Source organism: Alligator mississippiensis, chromosome 1 (genome assembly GCF_030867095.1).
Source record: "Alligator mississippiensis isolate rAllMis1 chromosome 1, rAllMis1, whole genome shotgun sequence".
In the NCBI taxonomy this organism is placed as follows: Eukaryota; Metazoa; Chordata; order Crocodylia; family Alligatoridae; genus Alligator; species Alligator mississippiensis.
The window spans coordinates 182,348,489-182,372,713 of NC_081824.1; the positions used below are offsets into that span (position 1 = coordinate 182,348,489).

The following is a 24,225-nucleotide window of genomic DNA, read 5'->3' on the forward strand; positions in this document are numbered from 1 at the left end:
TGTTAATAGCATTATTATTATTGCTATAATACTAATCATTATTGCTATAATAATTAGGACCACAAGTATATTACTATTAAGCATATGATCACTTACTATTGACTAATACGATTTATTTCCTTATTATGGCTAATAAGAATAATATTAATATCAATCACATTAATATCAATATAATTCATATGAATAACAACCACAATAATAATGACGATTAGAACGACAATAACAGTAATGGTATATATTATTATATACAATAGTACTTGTTATATTAATATAATATGAATTATAAGCATGCTACAATAATTATATTATTATTATATCAATAATAATAATAATAATAATTGCTATCTCCTCGGTGTGCAGACCAGATCAGACCGAGCCTCGGCCTTGGAGCCCGCGGCACAAGCCGACCCATAGCTGCAGCTGGGGGCGCAGGATCGGGTTCCAGGGGTGGGAGGATGGTATGACCGGAAACCCGCGCCTGCGCACTGAGAGTCACCTCAGCTCTCGCAGGGAACAAGCAGCGAGACCAGGGTCCGGTCACATGACCGGATTGGCTCCACGACACGCCCCTGCCACAACGCTAGATGCCGACTTCTGAGAAAACAGTGCATGAGCACCTCGCGTCTCTTCCCCGGCTGCACTATCCCTCTGGCGAGGTCGAAGGTCATTCTGAAGGTGGCTCCGAGGCACTGCTGAAGAAAGCTTTGCTTCCTTTTTTTCAGAGCTAACTGACTTTGCTCTTGATAACGGTAAAGCCACTTGATGTCGGTGCCCGGATTAATTTAAAGACGTAGTTGGTAAATAAGGGCGTGGGTCACATGATAGGTACTTTGAGGTCTCTCGCCAGGAACAAACATGGTCTCCCGCTTCTAGTGGGCCAGTCGCGTCCTGTGGGACCGCGCCACTTCCGGCCGGGCGGGGTGCGGGACTGGTTCATTCTCCTCCTCCCCGCTGCCGAGGGCATGGACGGCTTCGTGGAGCAGCCGGCCCCGAGGGAGGAGTGGGGCAGCCTGGCCCCGAGCATCCACCTGCCCCTGCTCCCGTGCTTGCTCCATCACCCAGGTAAGTGGTACTGAATGGGTTGGGCCCAAAGGTACAAACCAGCCCTGCCTCATGGTGCTCCTTGATTTGGCACATGCCTGCACACACATGTACAGGTATATATACACATGGACCTGCACGTGTGTGGACCCGCAGGTGTGTGCACCAGGGTTTGAATTACAAGGGAGCTTGGGGGGCTGAGACCCCCCCCCCCCTCCCCATAACAGGCAAGAGCCCCCTGTAAAATTTGAAAATCATAATCTGGGGAAGGGAGCGGGGGATCATAACCTAGGGATTTTATTAGGGCATCATGATGGGCAGCCCAGGTTTTTTTTGCAGAGGCGATGTCCAGGCACTCACTAGCACACCTCCCCCCCCCCCCCCCATGCTTTTTCAGGTCCAGGGGAATCAGAGTGGGGGCGCAGCCCTGCATGGGCAGATTTGCCCCAGTCAGCTCTGCTCGGGTCAGCTCTGTGTGCAGCACACGTTGTCTGGACATTGCTGCGTGCATGGAGCTGGTCTGGCATGCATTGCATGTGGCACCTCTGCTGCTCTGGATCCAAAACACTGGGCTGGTCCAACATGCGTACTGCATTCAGCGCTCATCTCGGACTGGCCCTGCGCACCAGACTGGCTCCACACATGAACATGGGGCTGGTTCAAGACCTAGGAACTTGATAGAGCTGGCGCTAGCACATGCTGGGGACCCCCTCCTCCCCTAGTCAGCAGTCGGCTGCTGGTGCCTCCCTAGTATCGGGAGGCACCAGTCACCCATGAAGTTGGTGTACACTGCACAGAGCTGGTCTGGGGGATGTGTTGGCTCTGGCACATGAGGCTGGTCTGTTATTTCAAAGCAGATGAAAACACAGTCTTTGAATACAACTATAGACCACAATACACTGTGGTTATGCAGTTCATGTGGGAAATCTGTCCTGTTTAGCCGTGGTCCTTTAATAGTTTCATATGTAGTGCTCATAGTGTAGGAGGAGGAACAAACTCTACTACGTGGGTCTATCAGTTTTGCGCTTCCTCATCAGAAAACATTGGTGCATTCAGGAGGCACACCATTCAGACTTTAACTGCCACAGGTTCTATATGGGCTGCAGCAACAACGATTCAGTTTGGGCAGGGGCCTAACCAGCCTCTTGGAGCCCTTGCGTAGGGAAGCTGCAAGTTTTCTTCGAGCTTAGTCATAGTATAGGAACAAATTCTCCCCATCTCTGCTTCAGTTTACAATCTGCTTAAATAAGAGTTTTTAATTTGTTTGTACCAGCTACTTGCATTTTCAGTTCTTTAGGTGAGCACTGCTTCTTAACACAGTTATACTTAGCTGAAAGAAGTTCTCTTGGTTGAGGTTTCTAGGTGATCATAGTACAATATCTTGCAATGTAGACCTTAAATAAGAGAGGAGATGGGCTCAGAGGAGAAATCCACTGTGTTTTAGGAAATATTTGAAGTTGCATTTTGAAGCATGGTTTCTGTCTTTTTCATCTCCTTTGGCAGAGTTTGCCCTGGACAAAGCTAAAGGTAGTAAAGTGATAGTTACATTGTTACCCTCTCTTATTTGTTAATCCTATTTTTTTTTTTTTAGTAACTAGGGGTCCAAAGGAAACAGAATTTCAGAAAACAAAGGAAGCTTGTTTAAACTACATTCAAGATGCCCTGTTGCAGAACCAGTGGCAGAGGGCTGCAGAGTTCATGATTAGCTACTTGGAGATATTGGAAACAAGTACAGTGAGTAAACGGAAAACTGCTCCAGAGGTAAGATAAAAAGAGGCTGTTACCAGAATTCACTTGCTGTTGATGGAAATAATTTAAAAGGGCATTTGAAGTAGTTCATGATCCATACTTATGTCTTATTTGTTAAAAAGAAACCTCAAAGCTTTACAAGAACATGTGTGCATTAGAGAGGTTTTGGGGTTTAGGTTGTAGCTGTGTTGGTCTAAGGACATAGGCAGACAAGGTTCCTTGGGTGAATTTGATATCTTTTATTAGACCAATCCAAATGGTTGGAGAATAGTTATTAAGCAAGCTTTCGGGTTCAAAAACCCTTCGTCAGGCTAAGGAAGCTTCAGCAGTTGGTGTGTGCTCTTTTGATTACTCTCTAGGTATCCATACCAACCAATACATTTGGAAAACAAACCTCTAGCATATAAAACAGTAGAGATATAGAACAAAGTTTAGCAGTTCAGTACAACTCATGCATGTCCCTGGCAGAGGGGGCACAAAACTGCACCCTGCATATAAGCAACCACAGTTCTGTTGCACAAGTATCGGGTAGCAGACCACACAAAACTAGACCCTGTAGTTGCTAGCAGTTAAGGGGTTTTATTCAGGTAATGTGGAGCAGCTTGGGAGCAGGGGAGTTGTCTAATGTAGCAGCAGCCTTTTAAGGCTTTGGTCTGGATTGGCCCAGTTGGAGTCAGAGGCAGGCAGGTGGATGAGTGGCTACTAGGACCCAACCAGCACTGGCACTGTTCCCTGTGGCAGCAGAGAGGAGGTGCCTCTCCAGTGTCTGCAGGCATTGTCCAGACTGGGGATTAACAGCCTATGGCCTTCAGGCTAATGTATCTGTGAATTTCATGGGCTGATTGACTGCATTTGGAACAATCTGCTCTGAAGCCACTATTTGACATCTTAATTTAGTGGATGACAGAGTATTACCACCTCTTATGTTCTAAAGTGACCTGATTTCCAGAACTTCTGGAAATCCCACTGAAGTGCTGCTGCTGAGTGCCGTGGAAAGCTGGGCTCTGAGTTCCTTGCACAAATGGTTTGTTTGGACCCATGGCAAAGGAGATGACAATTTGGTTCAAGTATGAATTAATTCTCATGAATCTTGCAGGTAACGTGCATAATTAATACATATGCTTTTTTTTTTTCCTAAACTGACTGTCCAATGAGAATACATTTGCCATTGGTGTCCCATGTCAGAATCCATTTGAAGTTTGGAATCCTTTTTTTTTTAATTCCCTATTAGCTTTCTCTAGAACCTTATGAGCCTTCTCTCTAGTTGCTTCATATAAGTATCTGAATCAATGATACAGGTATTGAAGCAGCAGTTTCTTTAAAAAGTGCCACATGGAGCCTTGCAAAAAAAACTAGAACTCTTGGTTCCAAAATAATACCTTTTATTAGACCAACTAGGAAATTGCAAGGAAATTGTCCTTTTCTGCAAGCTTTCGGGAGCTTTCTGCGAGTTCTAGTTCTTTGTATGTCTGGTCTCAGACCAACACGGCTACCAAGTACATCCCTGAAATATGGAGCCTTTGCATTCTACAGCCTGTTACAATTTTGGATCTAGTCCTGTAGACAGACTTTGATCAGAGATGTCTTCTTGATGGAGAGGTCTTCTGTTTTCAAAATTTGAGATATGCAGAGGGGAAAAAAATCTCTTGTATTAAAGTAACATGAGCTACCTCTACCTTGCATTCTAGAGGGAAAATATCAAAGGAAAACTGCTTTTTTTTTATTTTTTATTTTTTTTACTTGAACTGTTTTCAGCAGGAGACAGATTTTAGCTTTGCTTACAAAATATGATTTCTGTATATGTTGCTAAAAAAACCCAAACCTTTATGCCTGCTTAGGGAACTTCCATGAACGTTAATTTTTGTTTTTGTTAAACCATATACCATGTGTAGATGATATTAATTTGCTGATAAGTAAAATTTGCATGTTCATTTTTCACTAAAAGAAGTATGTCCATTTCTGATAGAACACAGAAAGGAATCGTAGTAGTAATTTAGTGATCAGAGACTAGTACTACTTCGGTTGTGGTGCATAGAAGCTATGTTTCTGAAATGTGTAGTTACTTTGCCAGGCGATTTGGAGAATAGGAACTGAAATTCTGCTTCATCATTCCAAGAGCAACATAGAAGAGCTCAACTACTTTACCGAGCGGATGAAAAATTTAGGAGTAAAATATTATTTAAAGGTGAGGACAAGCTTAAAGGGGCATTATTGACTTAAATTATGCTTATGTTTGAAAACTTATGTATAGGGGTTACCACCAATTTTTAATGATGATATCCGTAACGGAGATAGTAGTCTTGATTACACTACTAGCAGAGATGGTACTGTTAATATAAGGGCATTACAGTTTCCATAATATTCTGCACCCCATTCTTTATAGACTTGGCATCATTTGCCCTTTTTCATTGCAGTTGCTCTGTCCATAGTGATACCCAGGTCCTTTTTCTGAGTTGATAGAATGAATTTGCGTTTATGAGTATAATTTAATTTTCCTTTCCAGCACATGTTAACTTTAGTTATCCACACTTCCATCATATCTGTACTTCTTCATAGTCTGTTGTGCTCCCAACTGTCAGACTTTTCTGCCATGCTGCTTTCCTACTTTTTAAGTCACTAAAATAGTTTAAACTATAAACTTGGTGTAGAATGTCATGACATCATGTTCTCCTTTTGCCATAGTGGAAATAGATTCTTTAATCCTGCTCTCTGCTTTCTATCTTCTAATCTTTCTTTTGATCCACAATGATGTTTTGCTTCTCCTCCTATGTAATTCATTGTCCCTCTTGTAAGGAGCCTTGTTAGAGACATTTTGAAAGCTTAGATACGCTTTCATTTAGTACCCCTTTGGCTAACTACCTTCTCAAAATGTTAAAATCCTCAGGTTAGCAAGTTGTGATTTTTTTATTTTTTTTTTTCTTATGCTGCTCCCATGTCAGTTGAACCCTTTTTTATTATAATTAAAAATAGAACAAATCACCTGATATATGTGATTATCTGCCATTTTACCAGGTACAGTTGAAAGGGTTACTGGAGTAATTTTGTTGTTTTTTTTAAAGCCTTTAAAGAACTTAAGCCTCTTTTGGGACTCTTGGATAGATATCAGCTGTGCCTGGTGACTTACTGCTTTGGAAATTATCAGTTTGTTTCAGCACTTTTTTTTATTCCATCTCTGACAGTCCCCCATCTTTATTATCAGGGTAAAGGAGGTCTGGGTTATATCTCTTTGCAACATCTGTGATTCGGACCAAGACAAAAAACATCCATTTAGCTGTTCACTACTTCTTCCCTCTTACTGTTGTAGCTATCTCCCCTGTTTTCTGAGGAGAAACCTGTTGAATGAAAGAATCTATACAAAATGCATTTCTACTTTTTTTTTTTCTCTTTTGATAATAGTTCAAATTAAAATTTATGCAGAATGTTTTATATGGCCATTAACCTTGCTCTTCTGTTCATATGTAGCAAAAAAATAAAATAAAAAATGTATGTTGTCAGGAAAATCTGCTGTTTTGTAAGATGTGATGGGCATTATTTAGGAGCCTGGTTTTTTGTTTTTTTTTTCCTCTTTGTCATAGGTTTGTTTAGAACACATCTTTTATCTCCTGTGTAATGGATTGATAGATGAAGCCTACCAAAACCTTACCCTGGCGGAAAGCTGGAGGTATGGAGAACAAACTGCTGCTCAGAATGATGAGCTGAAACTCATTCAAGCTTACAAGGGTCTCCTGGACTACTATAACTGGTCTAAGAAGAGAGAAGCCATGTTAGAGCTTGGTGAGTACCAATGCTGTTTTCTTTGACTACTCTGTACATTTCAGTTTGCCTAGTTTCACAGGCCACTGTGATTTGCAAATGATTATAGAAAGATGGACGAGCTAGAAAAGTAGTAGCTGCACTCCATCTGATCACGTGCAGCACAAAGTTCACAAGAAATACAAAAAATAAGTCATGCCACAAAGTTTGGTTGGTTTTTTTTTTTTTAAGAAGAGTCTTCTGCTACTGAGTCTTCATATTCCTAAAACAATTGTCCTGGATAATGAAGACAATTGGTTGCCTTCTCAGTGAGAGAAATCTACTGTTCAGGTGGAATTTTCTGTCTACTGTATGATTAGCCTGATCTTATTTGGGTCAGATTTATGATGGCAAAGCAAAGTCCAAAAGGTTCAAGCCAGTATTACATACTGAGGTGTTTCAGAGCTTCAGTTGCTAACCTGATCATGGGACACTTCTGCTGATGAGGGAAAGTTCCTAGGTTAGTGGGGGTTTTTTTTTTGTTAGATTAATGCTTGTCTACTTCAGATTAATGGTGCCTGAGGCCCTTGATGAAGATTCTTTTGCGATACTACTGCCCTTTCCAGTTATTGCCTTATCTCCAATTTTAGGGGAAGCCTGAGAGAGATGGTGCTACTTCATTCTGAGTTCCTTGACCCATTTCACTCTGGCTTTAGATCTAGGACAGTGGTTTTCAACATGTAGTCTGCAGACTGCTAGGGGTCTGTGGACAATGTCTAAAGGGTCTACAAAAGATGATTTTGATCAGTCAGAAGTATGTGAATACCCACACTTAGCCATTCAAAGCAGTCTACACCTCCATTTGAAATTTCCAAAGGGGTCTGTTCCTCTGTTCAAAATTTTTTAGGGATTCGCAAATGTAAAAAAAAGGTTGAATACCACTGATTTAGGGTAGATATTACAAGCATCAACCAGCATCTAGATTATTAATGTTTGAAGATCAGGTGGGCAAAAATGATCCCAAAGAATAATCACCAACTTCTGACGTTCCGGTTGAGATTGTACTTTCCTGTGACCTTAGAGTGAAAAATCAGTACTCTTTGAAAGGTCCTTCTTTTACCATAAGTGACTGGTGCTTTCTATTCATATAGAATGCCTTTTTACCATCTCTTACAAAGTGGGGTGAGGAAAAAGTAAGATTCTTCAGGTTGCAAAAGCATCAGAATATAGAAGATTCTGTCATAGTTACGTTGACCCCAGACAGTATGTCCTCTTTGCTTTCATAGTGTATAGCTAACATTGTATTTTCAAACGGAGCAAGATGGTTAGTTTCATTTTAGTTTCTGCTGCTTTAATGTAGAGAGTTTTATAACAAGGATGCATCTTTTTCTTTTGATCAAGAGAGTTTATCCGCTAGTGGTTGGAAGTGGTTTTGGATCTATGGCAATTAATAGAATTATGCAGGGTGCCAGTTTAACCAAAAGTATCTGTGCTTGGGGCAGGTATTTGCCTTCTTTAAAGGCAAGAATACCTGTGGGAAGTCCATACCCAAGATCTCCAGCCAGGACTACTTTAAATATACTCCCCATGCAGCTGTTGGTGAAGACTACTCACTATCTTCAGCTTGGGCACTCTGCTTGTCTGCCAGTATGCTTGTGGAGTCATCTGCTGAGAGCACCTTCCACCTATTTTTTGGTTAGCTGTCCTGGATCTTTCTGCTTCTGAGAGAAACACTTATGTTGACTCTGATCTACAAAATGCATTGCTGCTTGTGTCTTGGCTCTTTGAGAGACAACTTATGTACTGCTATGTGAATTGAGATTAGTTGAGACATCCAGACAGACTTCCTAGATTTAAATGAGGGTGGGAGCATGGAGACACTGAATACCGTTCAGTAGCAAATCTGACTCTGGAACTCCTTTCCCTTGAGGAGGATGGGGATGGGGGGGGTGGAGAGTTGCCCTGGGATCCTGTTAGATATAGAATGTAAAAGGTCACTTGTGGCTTTTATTTAAACTTCTTCTGCAAGAAAATTATATGTAATTTAAGCAATATTAATAGAAAAATGATGTAAACCAAATTTAGGAGCTGTCCTTATTTAAAAAAGCCATTTAAAACAAATTGTCAAACTACCTTAAGAGGCTGACATACTGTAATTCCTCTGACATCCCTGATTCAGAGTTTTACCTTAGTGGAAATTATCATATTATCTATGACAACTTTTTTGTGCACAAAATGCAATATTGCTTGTTTAGACTTTTACCATCGTGCAACACAAAAGTACCTGTTTCAAGTTCTTGGGTACCCTTAGAAGTAGGCATGACATACGCTCCAAGCAAGTAAGTTGGCATAGGTAGGAATTTCTAAGGTCCTAATGAAGAATGATTACTCAGGCAAATTCTGCCTAGAAAATGGGCATGAGTGTATAGTCTCTTCTTTAAGTCAGCTGCCTTCCCCATGTAGTTTTATTGTAAATTCTTAATTTTGAGTTCCATACCTATAGCAACTTGATATGACTAGCTTTGTTCTTCATAGATGGATCTCCATTGATCTCCATTTATTTTTATTTCCCCTCTCTGCACTAACAAAATAAAGAGCTCTTAAATAAATTGTTCATAATTAATTGACTACATAAATCAAGATTCAGACCTAAATTAATTAACTTGTTAATTCCCATGTAGAACACCAAAAACGGAAACCAATTCTAATCTCCACAGTCAGTGCAAAATAATATATTTAGCTCATCCTCTAATGATTCATTTATGAATTGGTGAATGAAGGAAATGAGGTAAGATGGTTGTCATTTTTCAGTTAAGATCTAATTATCTTGAGCTAAGTTATGTGAGTGTTTAGTATTTTTCCCCATCCACACTATTTCTACAAATAAACAACTTCCCTTTCATCCTTTGTTCTCACTGATCTGCAACCTCTGCCACTGAGGAACTTGCACTTGACTTATCTTTGAAGTTATCTGTCTCTGTCCTGCCTTCATGAGACTGCCTCTTACATGTACTACTTAATCAGTGCCCCATTTAACTGACAAAATACAACTAATTTTTATCTTTTGGCAGATGAAGAAAATTTTACAGACTCCTCTGAACAAGAAATGCACAACTTTTTTCGGCAAGCAGCAGTGAATCTTAAGGAGATAATTAAAATACCTGGAGTTTGGGATCCTTTCGTGGTGTCCTATGTGGATGTAAGAGCACATTTACACGTGTATTCTTAAATAGTTGCCTTTGGTATATCAGAGAAAAATATATTCTGGTATTTGACTTTTTGAAGTTCTGTTATAATTGGAGTATTATCACTTAGTACATTTTTATAAAAATCTAGTGTTTTCTGGTCTCCTCTACTTGTAAAAATTAGTTTAATCAATTACACTTTCCATCACAATGTAGGGCCAATGTAAAGTGCATGCACAGGATCATTTAATTTCATTTGATGAACAGATTGTACAATCTTTGTTTATGATAATGACACAGGAATTAAGAGCATGACTTGATTTCTGCTCCCCCATCTGCATGCAGAAATGGAACAATCCCCTTTTAATTGTCAAAGGGTAGGCACCCTTTTCTGGCCATGGGCTGGAATGACCTACTTCAGGTTGGAGGTGGGCAGACACTAAGACCTTACTGCTGCCATCATTTTTCTCCCTGGCAGTACAGGGAGAGGGTCTCCTTCTGCCAAATGCCACCAAAGTCCTATTTCTGCAGGACAGCTCCAAAGGTTCTGCAGGCTGGATCCAACCCATGGGCCATAGGTTGCTGATCCATGCTGTAATGGATCCCTGCATCGGGGAAAAAAAATGGAATTCCTCAAAGTCTCTTTTCTGCTTACAAACTTTAAATACAGACCTAACCTTAACATATCTCTCTTAGAATGTTTCAGTTATTATAAATGGAGGTTGCTAGCCTGCCCTGTGGTATTTTACCTACTTCTGGAATCTCATTAGGAGGACTAACCTAGGGAGGCAGAGCAGTTCTGTTTTTGAAAAGAAATACTGGAACAGTAACAGCAACTTTTTAATATGTTAATATTGACTTGCCTGTTTAAAGTATTTTCAGTGGTCTTTTAATGATTTCTGCATATTAATATTTCCCTATATATAGTGGGAAGTAAATTGCATGTAACAGCAGCACTATTAATGGATATTAGACTTTGTACAGAAACATGCTAACATATTTGTGTTTTAGTCAGAAAATACCTGATGATGCTGGGTACACAGTATTGTTTACTGCAAAATAATCAAGGATTTGGTGCATCATAAATTTTAAAATGCTTCACTATGTTTTTCCTCAATTTTCTTTGGGCCCTATTCCATTGATTAACAAAATACTCCAATTCTTATTTGTTGATTCTAGTAGGATTTGGACTGAGACTTTAAGAGATACAAAAACATCCGAGGGTAGGGTGGTTTGGAAGCAAACAGAATTTATACTTGGAGATAGCCTCTTCACAAGGACGTTTGCAGCTTCACTTTTTATACTTTCATTATAGAGGAGACATCAGTTATTATGGTTGTTAAGAACTTTCATAAATACTAATGTTGGGAAACAAGTATGGAATTCCTCAAAGTCCCTCTTCTATTTACAGGTCTTAAAGTTTAAGACAGATATCAGACTCATGTGCACCCATGGGCTGCAAGGCTGTTTGTGGCGCAGATCTGGACCTAGCAGAACATGTAGATTAACACAGTGGTTGTCAGCCGGGGATATGTGTACCCCTAGGGGTACTTAAAAAGATCATAGTGGTGGGCACATGCCCCACACACACATTGGGGGGGCAGAGGTTGTTGCCGCTGTGTGCTGGGCTTTGCACGCTGCTGCAGCTGCCCCAGGAGCAGTACAACACCATGTGCTTGCTGCCACTGGGCTGTGCTGCACCCCGTGCCCACCTGGCAGTGGAACACAGATGCCAACACACTCCTCCCAGGGTGGCTGCAGCGGCATGCAAAACCCAGCGCACTGTGGCAGCCATCTCCACCCCACGCACAGATCTGGGGGCGGGGGGCACATGCCCCGCAAGCCTCCACAGGGGTGTGCAGAGCGGTGGGAGCCCCCCCCCCATGCCCCTAGATGAGCCACCTGGGCTCCAACTGTCCCATGACCCAGCCCCTGTCCCAATCTGTGCCCTGCCCCCCCCCCCCCCCCAGCCCTTTCCCTTCCCCCACAGACTTACCTGCTGGGGGAGTGGGCTGTACATGCACTCATGTCTGCTCAGCCCCCCCCCTCCCCCCCCAAAATAATTTTAATATAAAGGGGTACCTGAGCTGAAACTTTGAGACAGAAGGGGCACAGTTAAGAAAGGTTGAAAACCCCTGAATTAACACAACTGCCACTCAATCCCCATTGTCCCCTTCCCCCATCCTCCCTGCTGCCAGCATATGTCCTCTGCAGAACTCTATAGCTGAGAATTTGGTGGCAGGTTCAGCCTTGTTCCTGAATTGTAAATATTTGATTATTTATTTGTTAAACACCAGCAATATTATCATCTCATCGTTTCCATAGCTTTTGGAATTTTATGGAGATTTTGATGAAGCCCGGGAAGTCTTAACTGAATATGCCTACAACTCCAAGTTTCCTCCCAATCCCAATGCTCATGCTTACCTCTATCATTTCCTAAAGAGACGGGGCGAATCCAAAAAATCACTGGTATCTGTTCTCAAGGTAAGTGATTAAGGCAACTTAAATTTGTTAAATTCGGTGGCTGAATTAGAAGACTATAAATTAAAAAAAAATGTTTTTAAAGGTTTGTGTTTTACACTAATGACCTGTTTCAGCTGTTACACATCATGTTTAAACATTAACTTGATTTTGGATAGGAGGATAAATTTCTACAGTCAACATATTGTAAACCAACTTTATCACCTCCTCATATCACTTGGCAAATGATGTGAACATTTTAAAATACCATACTTACTCAAATCCAAGATGAGGTTTACTCCCAATCAGCATGGAGGAAAAAGCCCCTAGTTTTCAACTTTGCATACAAAGCATGTGGGGAGGGCACTGCAGCTCTGACTCTGGCTCTGAGCCTACACTGGGGCCAGAGTCAGACCCACAGCAGTCACCTCCTCCCCTTACTGTCAGGCACAACTCAGCTCTGGCTTGGGCTGGGTTCCCTCCCAGGCACAGAGAACATGGAAACTCCTATTGCCTGCCTGGCCAGTCAGCAGCATGGACACTGTCACATGGCCTATCAGGGCTGCTCTTTCACATGCTGTGTTTTAGGAGGAAACAAAGTCCAAGCAGCATCTGACACTAAATGTGTGTATATGGAGGGGGTGGGGGTTGGAGAGGGGAAGGGGCAGAGACTACATGGGGAGCTGGGGGGTGGGCAGAGACTATGGGGAGTGGTAGGAGGGAAAGGGCAGAGATTGGGGGTAGTGGCAGGGAGGGGCAGAGATTATATGGGGAACTGGGAGTGGGGAGAGGCCAGTGGTAAGAGGGCAGGAAGGCTGGGGAGGCAGAGGGCAAGGGGGCCCTGACCCCCCTCCACCCCCACTCCTCAGCCACCCAGTCCCCCCTAGCCACTGCTTTCTCTGCTGTAGCAGTTGGGGGTGGAGGGGAGAGATGCAAGACAGCCCTCCAATAATTGTAATCTATATATGGAAAATTATAACATAATTTTTACATGTATAGAATCTAATTATTTTGGGGGGGGGGTCATCTTATATTAGATTTGACTAAATACAGTAAATCCTTAGATTCTGCCCCCCTATGTATTACAGCTAAAGCTACATTTGTGTTTACACTCACTTTCAGGAAATCTCTGCACTTAGCTGTTTTGGGGAAGGAGTTCTGGATGTTTCAATTAATGTATGTCATGGTAATTTTTAATGCATTGTCACAATATTCAGTGCATTGGCAACGCGTAGGGCGTGCATGCGGGTGCACATGCACCTGCTGAGCGTGGCGGTGCACCCCCTGCAAAAAGGCACCGCTGGCGGTGTCTTTTATTGTACCATTTATATAGCTGGGAAAAGTGTTAGACAAGCTTTTGGGCACAAAATGTCTTTCCTAAGATCTGGAAAGAAGCAGATACAGGCTAGGCTAAGCTAAATGCTAGGTAAAACAATGTTCTTTGCTTAACTATTACGTAATTTGAAGGCAGCTACTTAGAGAAGGGGAAGAGGGCAATAAACCTGCAAAACGGCAAAGAAGAGGTATCGGAAGTAGCTACAAAGAAATTAAAAGGCAGTTGAAATGGATAAAGCCAATTATGTAAAACAAGGGTGTCAAATATATGGTCCGCAAGTCAGACTTGGCCCATGGAGCTGCTCCTTTTAGCCTGCTGCACTGTCAATAGGCCAGGGAATGTGTGGGTGTGGCTAGTGGTTGCTGCAGAATCCAGGGCATTGGGACTGTGGTGGATATAGCTCTCAGCAGCAGGGCCCACCTGTGTCCTCCATGATTAGCAGCTGAAGTTACCACGATTGCTGCAAGTGCAGGTGCCACCATTAGCCTGTGGATCTGGCCCACCAAGGAGCTCCATAGCCTGGATCCCACCCAAGGCACAGTGTTACCAGACTTGCCCATTACTTTGGGGTGTGCTCATTTAAGGGATACGTTTCTAGGGTCTTGGTAATTCTGTCAATGTGCTGCTTGTGTTACTTGTGTTTCTATACGGAGCTGTATATCTCCCTTCTGCAAGTCCTCACCCCACCCAATGGAGCTATCTTGCAGGACACAGTCTCAATGGGGCTGGGTTCCTCCAGTCGCCAAATCAGTCATACACAAATTAACGTGACACGCCTGACCCAGCCAGGTTGATCAGCATGGACAGGCTGACACCCTCATATGCCAAGAATCAGTTCATCAGAGCAACAATAAACTGCAGTTAGATACAAACACACAGGTGAACAGAATCCCTCTGAATCCAGCTGGGTGTCCAGCTGACACCCTTATGGGCCAGCATTCAGTTCATAAGGGCACGTCTGAGTCAAACTGGGTCAGTCAGCCTTTACAAGCTGATCCCCTTGTGTGTGTTAAACTCAGCACATCTCAATCTTTGGCCTCTTGATGAGCAGACCCCACAGTATTTTTGGGCTTCACAGGGATCTTTAGCATAGGTAAAAGAAGTATTGCTGCAGAGCACGTGAGGAAGGAGAAGTAGAGAAGGAAAAATGTACCCAGTTACTACCAGTTTGACTATAAAAGTTATTTATTGCTAAGTATATGAAATATATATATAATGGTACTAATAGTAATAGACATGCAAAGGAAAAACAAACACAAACGATTACAATACTACCCTGGTTTCACTAAGTATTTGGGGAAACTTAGCTCAAGCTTAACTAATACAATTCAGGTTCAGAAATTTATGCCTAGAGAGAGGGAGCGAGAGAGTGCTGAGATCTCACCAGTCCAAGGCACTTAGGTCTCAAAGCTGACAGTTAAAGTTCCTAGCACAATCCTTGAAGGAAGACGATATGTTCTTCCAGCGTCCCGAGAACAACAGCGGGTGGTGTCGGCACATGATTTTTCTTCTTGAAGCGCACACTGCTGCTTTTTACAGATTTTTATACCCTCAGTTCAGCTTTTCAAAGCATTCTCAATAGTGTAAATCATTGTCTTTTCTCTTGACAAGGGGTTATCTGGTTTGGAACATCTCAAGAAATTGATTGATAATCAGGAAACACATAAGGTTAGGGAGTAACTAGATACTTGGGAGCCAGCTTGAAATTCCTATGGATAGCAGATATACTGATGGGATATCTCATGGTTTCTTCAGAAACAATAGATAACTTGCAGCATCAGGGTTTTGGATTTTTACATGTTGTGAACAAGCCTCAGCTTAGCATGACTTTTCCAGATCTTACTATAGTCTTTTAACAGGCTTAAGGCAATTATTGGAGTGTTCATAACCTTTGGGCAGGAGGACTTCCACCAGTTGTCCTGGGAAAAGCATGACAACACTTGTGGTTAGGGCTCCAACAGACTGGACGCTGTGATGAACCCTTAATCATTGTTCAAATGTTGCCCATACCTGCTCTGACTCAGTCTCCTTGCCTGAGCATTCCCTAACCTGGCAACTGAGTTTTAGTCAATCAAATTTAAATAGGCCTCCCATAGTGGGACCGGGGAATGTACGGCCCGAGATGCCTATTAAACTTGGAGGTGTGTGTGTCTGGGGGGGGGGAAGTCCTTTGTAAATCCAGATTAGAACTGGTCTGATAAATGCTGAGCTGGGTGTGTGTGAACATGGGTTGATTAGCATTTGGAGCACAGATTTCCCATCATGCAGTGCTCCTCTGCTTCTCTGATCCCAGAATTCACTGCAGTCTCTGCTTCAGGCTTTCTGTTCTCCATCTCCCATGTAAATGAATGGTCATCTGGTTCCATCTCAGATGCAAATGAGACCTAGGGCAGTTGTTTCACTCTTGTCACCCTTATCTGGAGGGTCTCTAGGTGTCTCTCTCACTGCATCTTAATCAGTTTTGTTTAGGTAGAGGAGGGGAGGGAGGGGGAATTCTTTGCGAGTCAGACAGACTGCATCCTGTGCCAGGGTTCCCAAGAACACAGAGCTGAGATGTAACAACAGGGTGAGTTTGACACGCTGATGTAAAAGAATAAAACTATTCAAAATGGAAGAGTCATAACCCAGACGTCTCTCAGAAGCACTGTAAGATCTTATGTAGTCAGGCTTTTTCTGGGCAAGGTTAAGTTTAAGGCAGTTGTTTTATCATTTACTATGTTATTCTGACATTTTATCTCTTTGTATGATGTATCTTATTCTTACTGCAGTTCATTCTGAACTGTTTTTGGAAAGGACAGTACAGAAATCAAGTAAATAGTTGTTTGTGGGCCCCAGAGGTTAGCAGAGGGGGACAGGTAAATTCTACCAACTACATTGTTGGTTCAATAAAAGATATTCTCATACAAATGTTACTTTTCACATGTTTTCTGGACCATCACTACTACACCAATGCTGTGACCCTACTGCAGTCATGGCCTGCAATTATTTAAGCTGTCTGCATAGTTACAAATTTGGTTTTCAGGAGTTCTGTTTTTAAAATTACTTTTATGTGTACTATCTAACATTCTTGGGGGTTACCCCCACATTTAAGTATGTAACTTATTTTCTGAATGGTAGAGTACCTGCTATTGTAAATTCAGAGTAGTTGGGAAAACAAAATCAGTATATTTCTGGTAGTGTCTACATGTGCCTACTAATGTGAAGCAATAAGCGAGGTGCAAGGAGATAAGCAGAAAACTGCTTTAAGTAAATAAGCATAGGGCCAGGCTTGTCCCCTATCCCCGCTCCCTGGCCCCATTGTAATATGAACAGTGGTTTTTGAAACCAGGTTCTTCAATTCACAAGTTATGAACTGGTGCTTTGAGTCCAAACAGGTTGAGAACTACTGATCTAGGTGGTCCCAGGTATCCTGAGGAAGACTTCTATGGCTCTTTGCACCCTAGGTTGTGATTGCGTAAAAGGGCAGCCTGTCAAAAAATTGCATTCTATGAATGAATGTCTTTCTTTACAACAAAACAAGTGGCAGAGTGGAAATATGGAACTAATTCCTGTAGTCTGATTTCCTCTGCGTGGTGTGAGCTGCTTGTCTGCGCTCTTGCTGCAGCCACTTCTCCTTCTGTTCCCGCTTGCATGTGCCTCCTAAAAAGCAAGGCAGTTCTCCCTGGTGGCAGTAGCATCTGCTGCCACCACCACTGGGTATAACTGCCCCACATCCCTCAGTTCTTAGGAGGCACATCAGAGCTGAACCAGGAAGGGCTGCAACAGAAGCAGTGCACCTGCTTGCATAATATAATACAGGCAAGTGCATCTTTCTTCTGCAGCTGCTTCTCAGTTCGACTGCAACATGCCTCCTGAGAACAGGTGCGGAGGGCTGTTTCACCCTGCAGTGTCAGTGTCATGGCATTCCTGGCAGGTTCTCGGGACACCCTGATTGAGAGCTACCACCATCTGTATTTCATATAGTCTGTAACCATGAACCCTCGTATGCTGCCTTATTTTAGTCCACATACTGTCTACACCTCTGGATAGCTTCACAGCGCAACTTACTGAAAAAACTAGATAATTCTCTTATTTTCAGTCTTTAGTTTATACCCGTTGTTAAGGAAGGGGTTGTCTACAAGAGATTTGTAGGACACAAATGCAAAAATGCGTTGTTTAGTTTTAACTTTTTAAAGAGGGCAAATGTAGTTATGTTTCCACATATTGACTGTAATGACTCTACCTAGTATTTAGCGTATGTCTTATGTTTTCACTGAACTGTGGGGCTAAGCTATGATAAACTATCCTGGTAATGCTGTCCATTGGTAGTTGATCTCTGCACTAAGCTAACTGAATTCTCTTTGGGCTATATATTTAATTGATTAACCCTTAGCTTTGACTGTTTTTCAGTAACTTTTTGCTCATCAACCCTTACAATCGTTTCAGCCACCTGATGGCAGCAAAACACCCTTATTAAAGCAGATTTTTTTTTTTTTTTTTACCGCAGCTACTTTGGTTTTATGCATGGTAATTTTATGCACCAAACATTCTTGAATACAACTCTATCTTCACTATATCATTGTAGCTTTCCTCTCATCCAAGAGTTTGGGATTAATGAGCAGTCTTATACATTAACTTCTCTTTACAAGTTAAATGCAGAGCAGTGGGCTGAATTTTCCTAAGTAGAAAGATTTTTCTGTGGCATAATTGGAGAAAAATTACTATATGGTAACCAGGAAGGCTCTTTTTTCTTTAAATATATAGGTGAAATATTTTACAGTTTATATTGCTTGAAAATTTTACCAGTAGTTGCACATGCATGTATATGCAACATACATACCACAATATTTACAATGCACTTTAGTGTTTAAAAATGTATTTGTCTCAGTTATTTTAAAAAGGGTATATTCAAATTTTACAGATAGGCAAGTAAGCACAGAGGTGAAATCCTGGATCCGTTGCTGTCTGTGGTAAAATGCCATGAGTTCATCTAGAACTTAATTAACTTAAGGGCTCACGGTCAGTGTGACTGGTTTCTACAGCCTAAACAGGTTGCTCTTTCCAGTTCCTCGCTCTAACTGTTAGATGATGTGACCACCTCTTATTCACAATGCCCCTAGGAGGCAGGTGATGTAGAACCACCGTATAACTAAGTGATGGCTTGGTAAAGTGAAATTACCGAGTCCTGTATGTAGCCAGTGGCTGTGTGCTTTGTTATATGCTCTGTGTTGAGGGCCATGAAATTAGCTAACAGAGTGAGTACTGTGTATTACAGTGAAGTACAGTACTTGGATTATTTCCACACATTGGTTGTTTTTTTTTTTTAAACAAAACACTACATTTTTCTATATTCTGATTTGAATATGGGCTAGGCAAAAGATATACCATTTAAAGTCACCAGTTGGATAAGCAGGCAATGCATCAAGTTCTCTCCCAGACTGTTGGATAATTCCTCTTTTGGTTCTAATAGATGTCTTCACTCCAGGGCTTTAGAAAAATATTGCTTTGCCTCTGCCTGGCTCCATTTGTTGTGTCAGCTCAATAATACATGGTCACTGGTTGTTAATGAATCTTGCAGTACACGTTCTAAAGAAAATCTGACTTGGACAGTTCTAATGGAAAAAGCTGTGTGGAGCTTATAGCATTAAGGAGACCTGAAGGAAGGGCAGAACAAATGGAAATAATGAATACTAACAGCTGTGTTGTGCCTGCCCTTTTTGGGTGTACGTAAGGAGGGACAGGTACGAAGAACACATTTTGTGTTTAGCTATAGGTGCACTTTTCAAGTCCACTGCAGCCCTTGCATAAACTATTTTACTTAAGACTCCAAAGAGACAAGGGTAGCAGAAAATGGGGACTTTAACCCAGCTCCCATTGTGCCAGTCTGTGGAATTAGGTTTCTCCCAAAAGAGTACACTATGTTTAAGGGTGTTTGGGACTCTCCTTGGACTGCTTCTGGTTTGTTCTTGCAGAGGGTGCCATGCTTCTCTGAACTACCATCATAGGAAGTGTCCCTAAGTATTAACTGTTTGTTTTATATTAATAAATTAAAGCACCCAGTCACTTAGATATGTACATTAAAAAAACCTTTGTATGCGTCTCCTTGATAAATATTTCAAATTCTATAATGAAACTCTTTTCCTCTTCAGATTTTGCACAAGACCGTTCCCTCTCATGAACTAATGTTAGAATTTTATACCATGCTTAAAAAATCAAGTAAGTCTTTTAATGTCCTTTTTCCTTTCCTTTCTTTAAGCTTTATTTAAGTAAGGTGAAGGCATTGTAGAATACTTGCATTAGCTTCTTCCTCTTTAAATAATTCCTTTTTAATAATTCATAATACAATAATTGTAGTTTTTCTTTTTAATTGTTTCTTTTTTTTTTTAATTATGGGGTCAGAAGAGAACAGAAGATTTAGAGGGAGATGTTTCAAAACTTTGTGAAGACATTCAATATAAATACATCTGGAGACTTGACTGGCACTTACTGTCATAAAACACAGGCCCCATGGCCAGGGTCTCAATAATGACTAGTAATTTGGGTGTCTGTTTTTGTAGAGGGGCCTCTAATTTATCAGGAATACTTAATTTATCGTACTCTGTATTTATACAGTCTGTATTGCACACATCAGAGAACAGAATACATATTTCTCCAAAATGGCTTTTGCCTTTCAAGCTACCTGATCATAGTCTCCAGAATTTAACGCAAGTCACTTACAGTTAAAGTAAAATTCTTTCTTGACTTGATTCTCCCAGATGTAATGCATGACAACAGGCAGGTAGATGGTTGAGGGCTTTTTAATTCTAAGTTGCTTTTCTCTTCCTCCTCCTCCTCCTCTTCCTTCTCTCTTCCTACCTCAGCTTTGTTTATATTTTCTCTTGAAACTGAGATGTCTCATTTATTGTCATACAAAGGGCAGGTTTAGAAAAATCCATTTATCTGATTTTGTATCAGTCAGAGTTTGGTCAGAACTACTGTTCCGGTAACTTAGTAGTTTTGCTTAAAATTGACAGCTGGCTATTACATAGCACTCAAGAAGGAATTCCTGTCTCATCATCACACCTAGGATGACTAATTAAGAAACAAAGCAAAGACATTACTCCTTATTGAGCTAAGTAAATCAAGAACCTAATCCACCACAGTTTGGAGTGCTGTCAAGGACAGTCTAGACCTGAAGGGAGGCAGTAGAGTGCTAGATGTTAAGGGTACAGTGCACCTTGTACAAGGTGATTGTCATCAGGCAGATGGGACCATAAGGTCAAAGATTTTATTGAACTCCAGTGCTGAAACTCACTGACTTCACTGGGACTGGGATGAGGGTTTACTAGGTACAGAGTAGAAAGATTTGCACTTTCAAGATAGTGGGCTGTGTGATCTCCTCCCTCTCTGCTAAGATTTATTTACATGCAGTTGTATATGTATGTACTGTAAGAAGAGAACATGGTTTTCTCAATAGTGTGTTCTTTTTAAATGGCACAAGTAAGATTAACATTGCAGCCAGAGGGCTGGTGTGGCTATGAGAGAAAAATGTTGTTCTGCATAAGCAGTCATAATTGTTGGTTGACTAGGATTAGTCTGAAAGTCCTAAAAGAAAACTTTGTGGCCTGTCAAGGAGATTTTTTTTTTAATGGACTTACATTTCTGTGGAGGGAGTTGGAGGGAGAATTAAGCTTAAAATTAGGAACAGAGCATCACACTGGCCAGTGGAATGACAGCAAATTAGATCTTCCTTGCTGCTTGCTGTACTCGTGAATTCAGGACTGATCTCTTTTTTTTTTTTTTTTTTTCCTCCTCCTCCTTGCAGAAAAAGATAAAAAACGTCGATTGGGGCTGGAAGTTATTTTTGAAGTTCTGGATTTTGCTGGCTGGAAGGAAAATGTAAAGGCTTGGAGTTGTTTAGCGGAACAGATTAAACAGATCCTGGACAAGTAAGTCCAGTACCCCATTTGCTAACCTTTGCTATAGTTGAATTAAGGGAATTGAAAGTTGTCAGCTAGACCAATGTGGAAACATCCTTTTATTTCTGTCCTTTGACAAAACTGTCATTGAGAAGACAGACCCTCAGTTCAGTGGCTGTGCTCAGCTAGCCTCAAGCCTTTGGAACTTTCTTTTTAAAGAATGTTTAAAGAAATATTTACAATAGTCTACTAGCAGGCTACAGAGGTATCACCTGAAAGACGCAGCGTTTGAAACCTGTAAAACATTGTATTCTTTTAAATAGGCTGATTGTTGGTTGGGTTAGACATTTCCCTCTGACTATCCCAGAGGGCAGTTGACTACAGAGGGACCTGTCCCCAAGGTATTCAGCCCCCTGGCCAAGAGGTCACTGGTGAATAGATTTCAAGAGAGCAGTGAATGGAAGCAATCAAATAAAGTGATTCTACTGTCTTTGCTACTCTACCAAGGGCAAGGCACATAATTCTAGAGGTGCACTGATACATCAGTTCATATTGTATTGGCACTGATGAAAGGAAAGTTGACATTATCGGCAATTGGCTTTTTTTGGCTGATGTGGCTGGTACTGTCACTAACAAATGCCCCACGCGTGCACACAACCAGGAATACAGCCTGGCAGCTTGAAGAGCAGCGTCTGGCCAGTGAGTCTGTGGAGGGGAAGGGGGGTGGCTTGGAGACATCAAGGCCCCCACAGTGAAGGAGTGGGGCTGGGCCTGGGGCAGGCACTGCCCAGCCAGGGTGAGGCATAGGGTGGAGCCTATGTGGGGGGAGAGGGGAGTGGCTCCCACCGCTGTGTGCACCCCAGGGACATGGGGCAGGGGGGCAGGGCGTGTGCCCCCTGGATCTGTGCACGGGTTGAGGGTGGGCTGCCACTGCACACTTGGGGCCAGAGGCTGTGCCAGGCTCTTCTGAAGGGGCTGGGCCAGGGCTACGTTTGGGGCAGGTGGCAGCAGCACTGGGAAGGGAGCTACATGGGGGGATATGGTGAATTTTGGGGTGATCATATAGCTTCCCTTCCTAGCACCACTGTCTCCTGGCCTGAGCACAGCCCTGGCCCAGCCCCTGCCAGGAAGAGCCTAATACAGCCCTTGCCCTGAGTGGGCAGCCTGCCCTTGCCCTGGCACATAGATCCTGGGAGGCATATGCCTCTTAGGCTTCCCCTGAGGCGAGCACAGTGGCAGGAACCACCCTCCAGCCCCCTGGGCAAGCTGATGGCTCTGCCCCATGCCCCTCCCCTCCCCAGCTGTGCAGCACCTGCCCCAGCCCCACTCCCTCCCTCACTGTGGGAGGCCTCCAGGTGCCATTCTCCAAGCTGTCTGGCTGCATATTGGCAATCGGATTGGTATCGGCCTGTATGACTGGTCAGTAATTGATCGTCAGTATCAGCCCAAAAAATGTTTATTGGTGTACCCCTACATAATTCAGTTATTCATGATTTTTACCAAGCTTGTCAGCAGCTTCCTTTGATACAGCTTGTATTCTTTGTAGGTTTTTTAAAGGTGATTTTTAAATTCCACTTAAATACCTTTTAAATAACAAGTTGTTTAGGATTGGGGTTACAGCTTACTAAATAGAATTCCCAGTAAACTTACAGTGGTTTTTTGGAAAATTTGGATACTACACAGAAATGGTTAAAATAGCTTTTAGTGGTGACTAGTTTCTTCTTGAGAGATTAGTCAACTTTGCTAGTCTCATAGCATATAAGAAGTTTTGGTGTGGTTTTGATCCAGAAATAATTTAAGACATGAGTGTGCTGTCTTGGTAACTTGTGAAACCTGTTAAAAAGACTATCTTAGCCTGCTGGCTTCTTTTATGAACCAGCCACAGAAAATGTTGAAATGAATTAGGTGCCCACTTCTACTGGAAGATCACTTCCTTAGACACTGACAAACAAGTTGCTCTAATTAACTACTGCTGAAGAAATATAACTTAAATTCATCCCCTTTAACTTCAGTGTCTGTTAACTTACAAATTTAAATTCAATAGTAATACACAGTTTTTTAAAGTGAACCAATGGGCTATGAAAATGGCACTTCTTATTAAAATATTTCATTCTTATTTCAGGTAGGCTGTGCCAGCATGCAGACTGTAACTGCAGTTGAGCTGCACTTTAGATCATGAGTTTTCTTAAGTGGCATGACCAGCAAAGCAAAAGGGGTAACTGCAGGCAGCAGGATGTTGACAGCTGTCAAACATGTAATATGAACATGCCATATCTTTGGTGTTCTTTTTGGAAATGTGTGAAATACATAGCACAGAGAACAATGCTTGTGTGATTTAACTTTAAAAACAAATAAATAAATTAATGCCTTCCCACTCTCTTTGAGGTTAGCTGTAACTCGTTTGTCTTTTTCCAGCTCTAACAAGCATCTTGACTGGGTAAAGGAGGAATGGAACTCCAGAAAGGACTGGTGGCCAGCCTTTCACTTTAGCCACTATTTGGCTAAAAGAAATTGGCAGGAAAATGAAAAACTTGCTTATGAAAAAGCATTGCTGGCTGGAATCTTATTGGGAAAAGGTAACTTTTAATTATTGTTCCTTTTCAGTGTATGAGAAATATTTTCTGGTTCAAATTTTAATGGCAGGGTTTTTCTGATTTGTGTCCTGGAAGAAACTCATTCCCATCACCTTAAAGAGGCTGGCTTGATTGTGTAGGCTTGAATACAAGAAAATCTAGTGTTAGGTATTTTGCTTGTGAAATTCGGTTCATATCTTGCTGGTCTAACTTTAGCAATAGTTCCAGCCTTTGCTTCAAGGAGTGTTTTGTATATATTATATTAAATGGTC

General features: G+C 41.8%; 1 protein-coding gene across 5 annotated transcripts in view; it reads left to right on the forward strand.

The window, feature by feature from the left end:
- The first annotated feature begins 572 nt into the window (after positions 1 to 572).
- Positions 573 to 24,225, forward strand: part of TAF1A (TATA-box binding protein associated factor, RNA polymerase I subunit A) — a 28,154-nt gene continuing 4,501 nt past the window's right edge. Inside the window, exons 1-9 of one of the 5 annotated variants that reach the window (XM_019483143.2) lie at positions 573 to 1,062; positions 2,633 to 2,802; positions 4,850 to 4,975; positions 6,366 to 6,564; positions 9,594 to 9,721; positions 12,033 to 12,191; positions 19,632 to 19,698; positions 21,287 to 21,410; positions 23,796 to 23,956. In XM_019483143.2, the coding sequence (XP_019338688.1) occupies positions 819 to 1,062; positions 2,633 to 2,802; positions 4,850 to 4,975; positions 6,366 to 6,564; positions 9,594 to 9,721; positions 12,033 to 12,191; positions 19,632 to 19,698; positions 21,287 to 21,410; positions 23,796 to 23,956 (1,378 nt within the window). In that variant the 5' untranslated portion in view covers positions 573 to 818. The remainder of the gene's footprint in view (positions 1,063 to 2,632; positions 2,803 to 4,849; positions 4,976 to 6,365; positions 6,565 to 9,593; positions 9,722 to 12,032; positions 12,192 to 19,631; positions 19,699 to 21,286; positions 21,411 to 23,795; positions 23,957 to 24,225) is intronic. The other 4 variants (XM_019483144.2, XM_019483145.2, XM_019483147.2 and 1 more) reach the window with 4 other exon arrangements.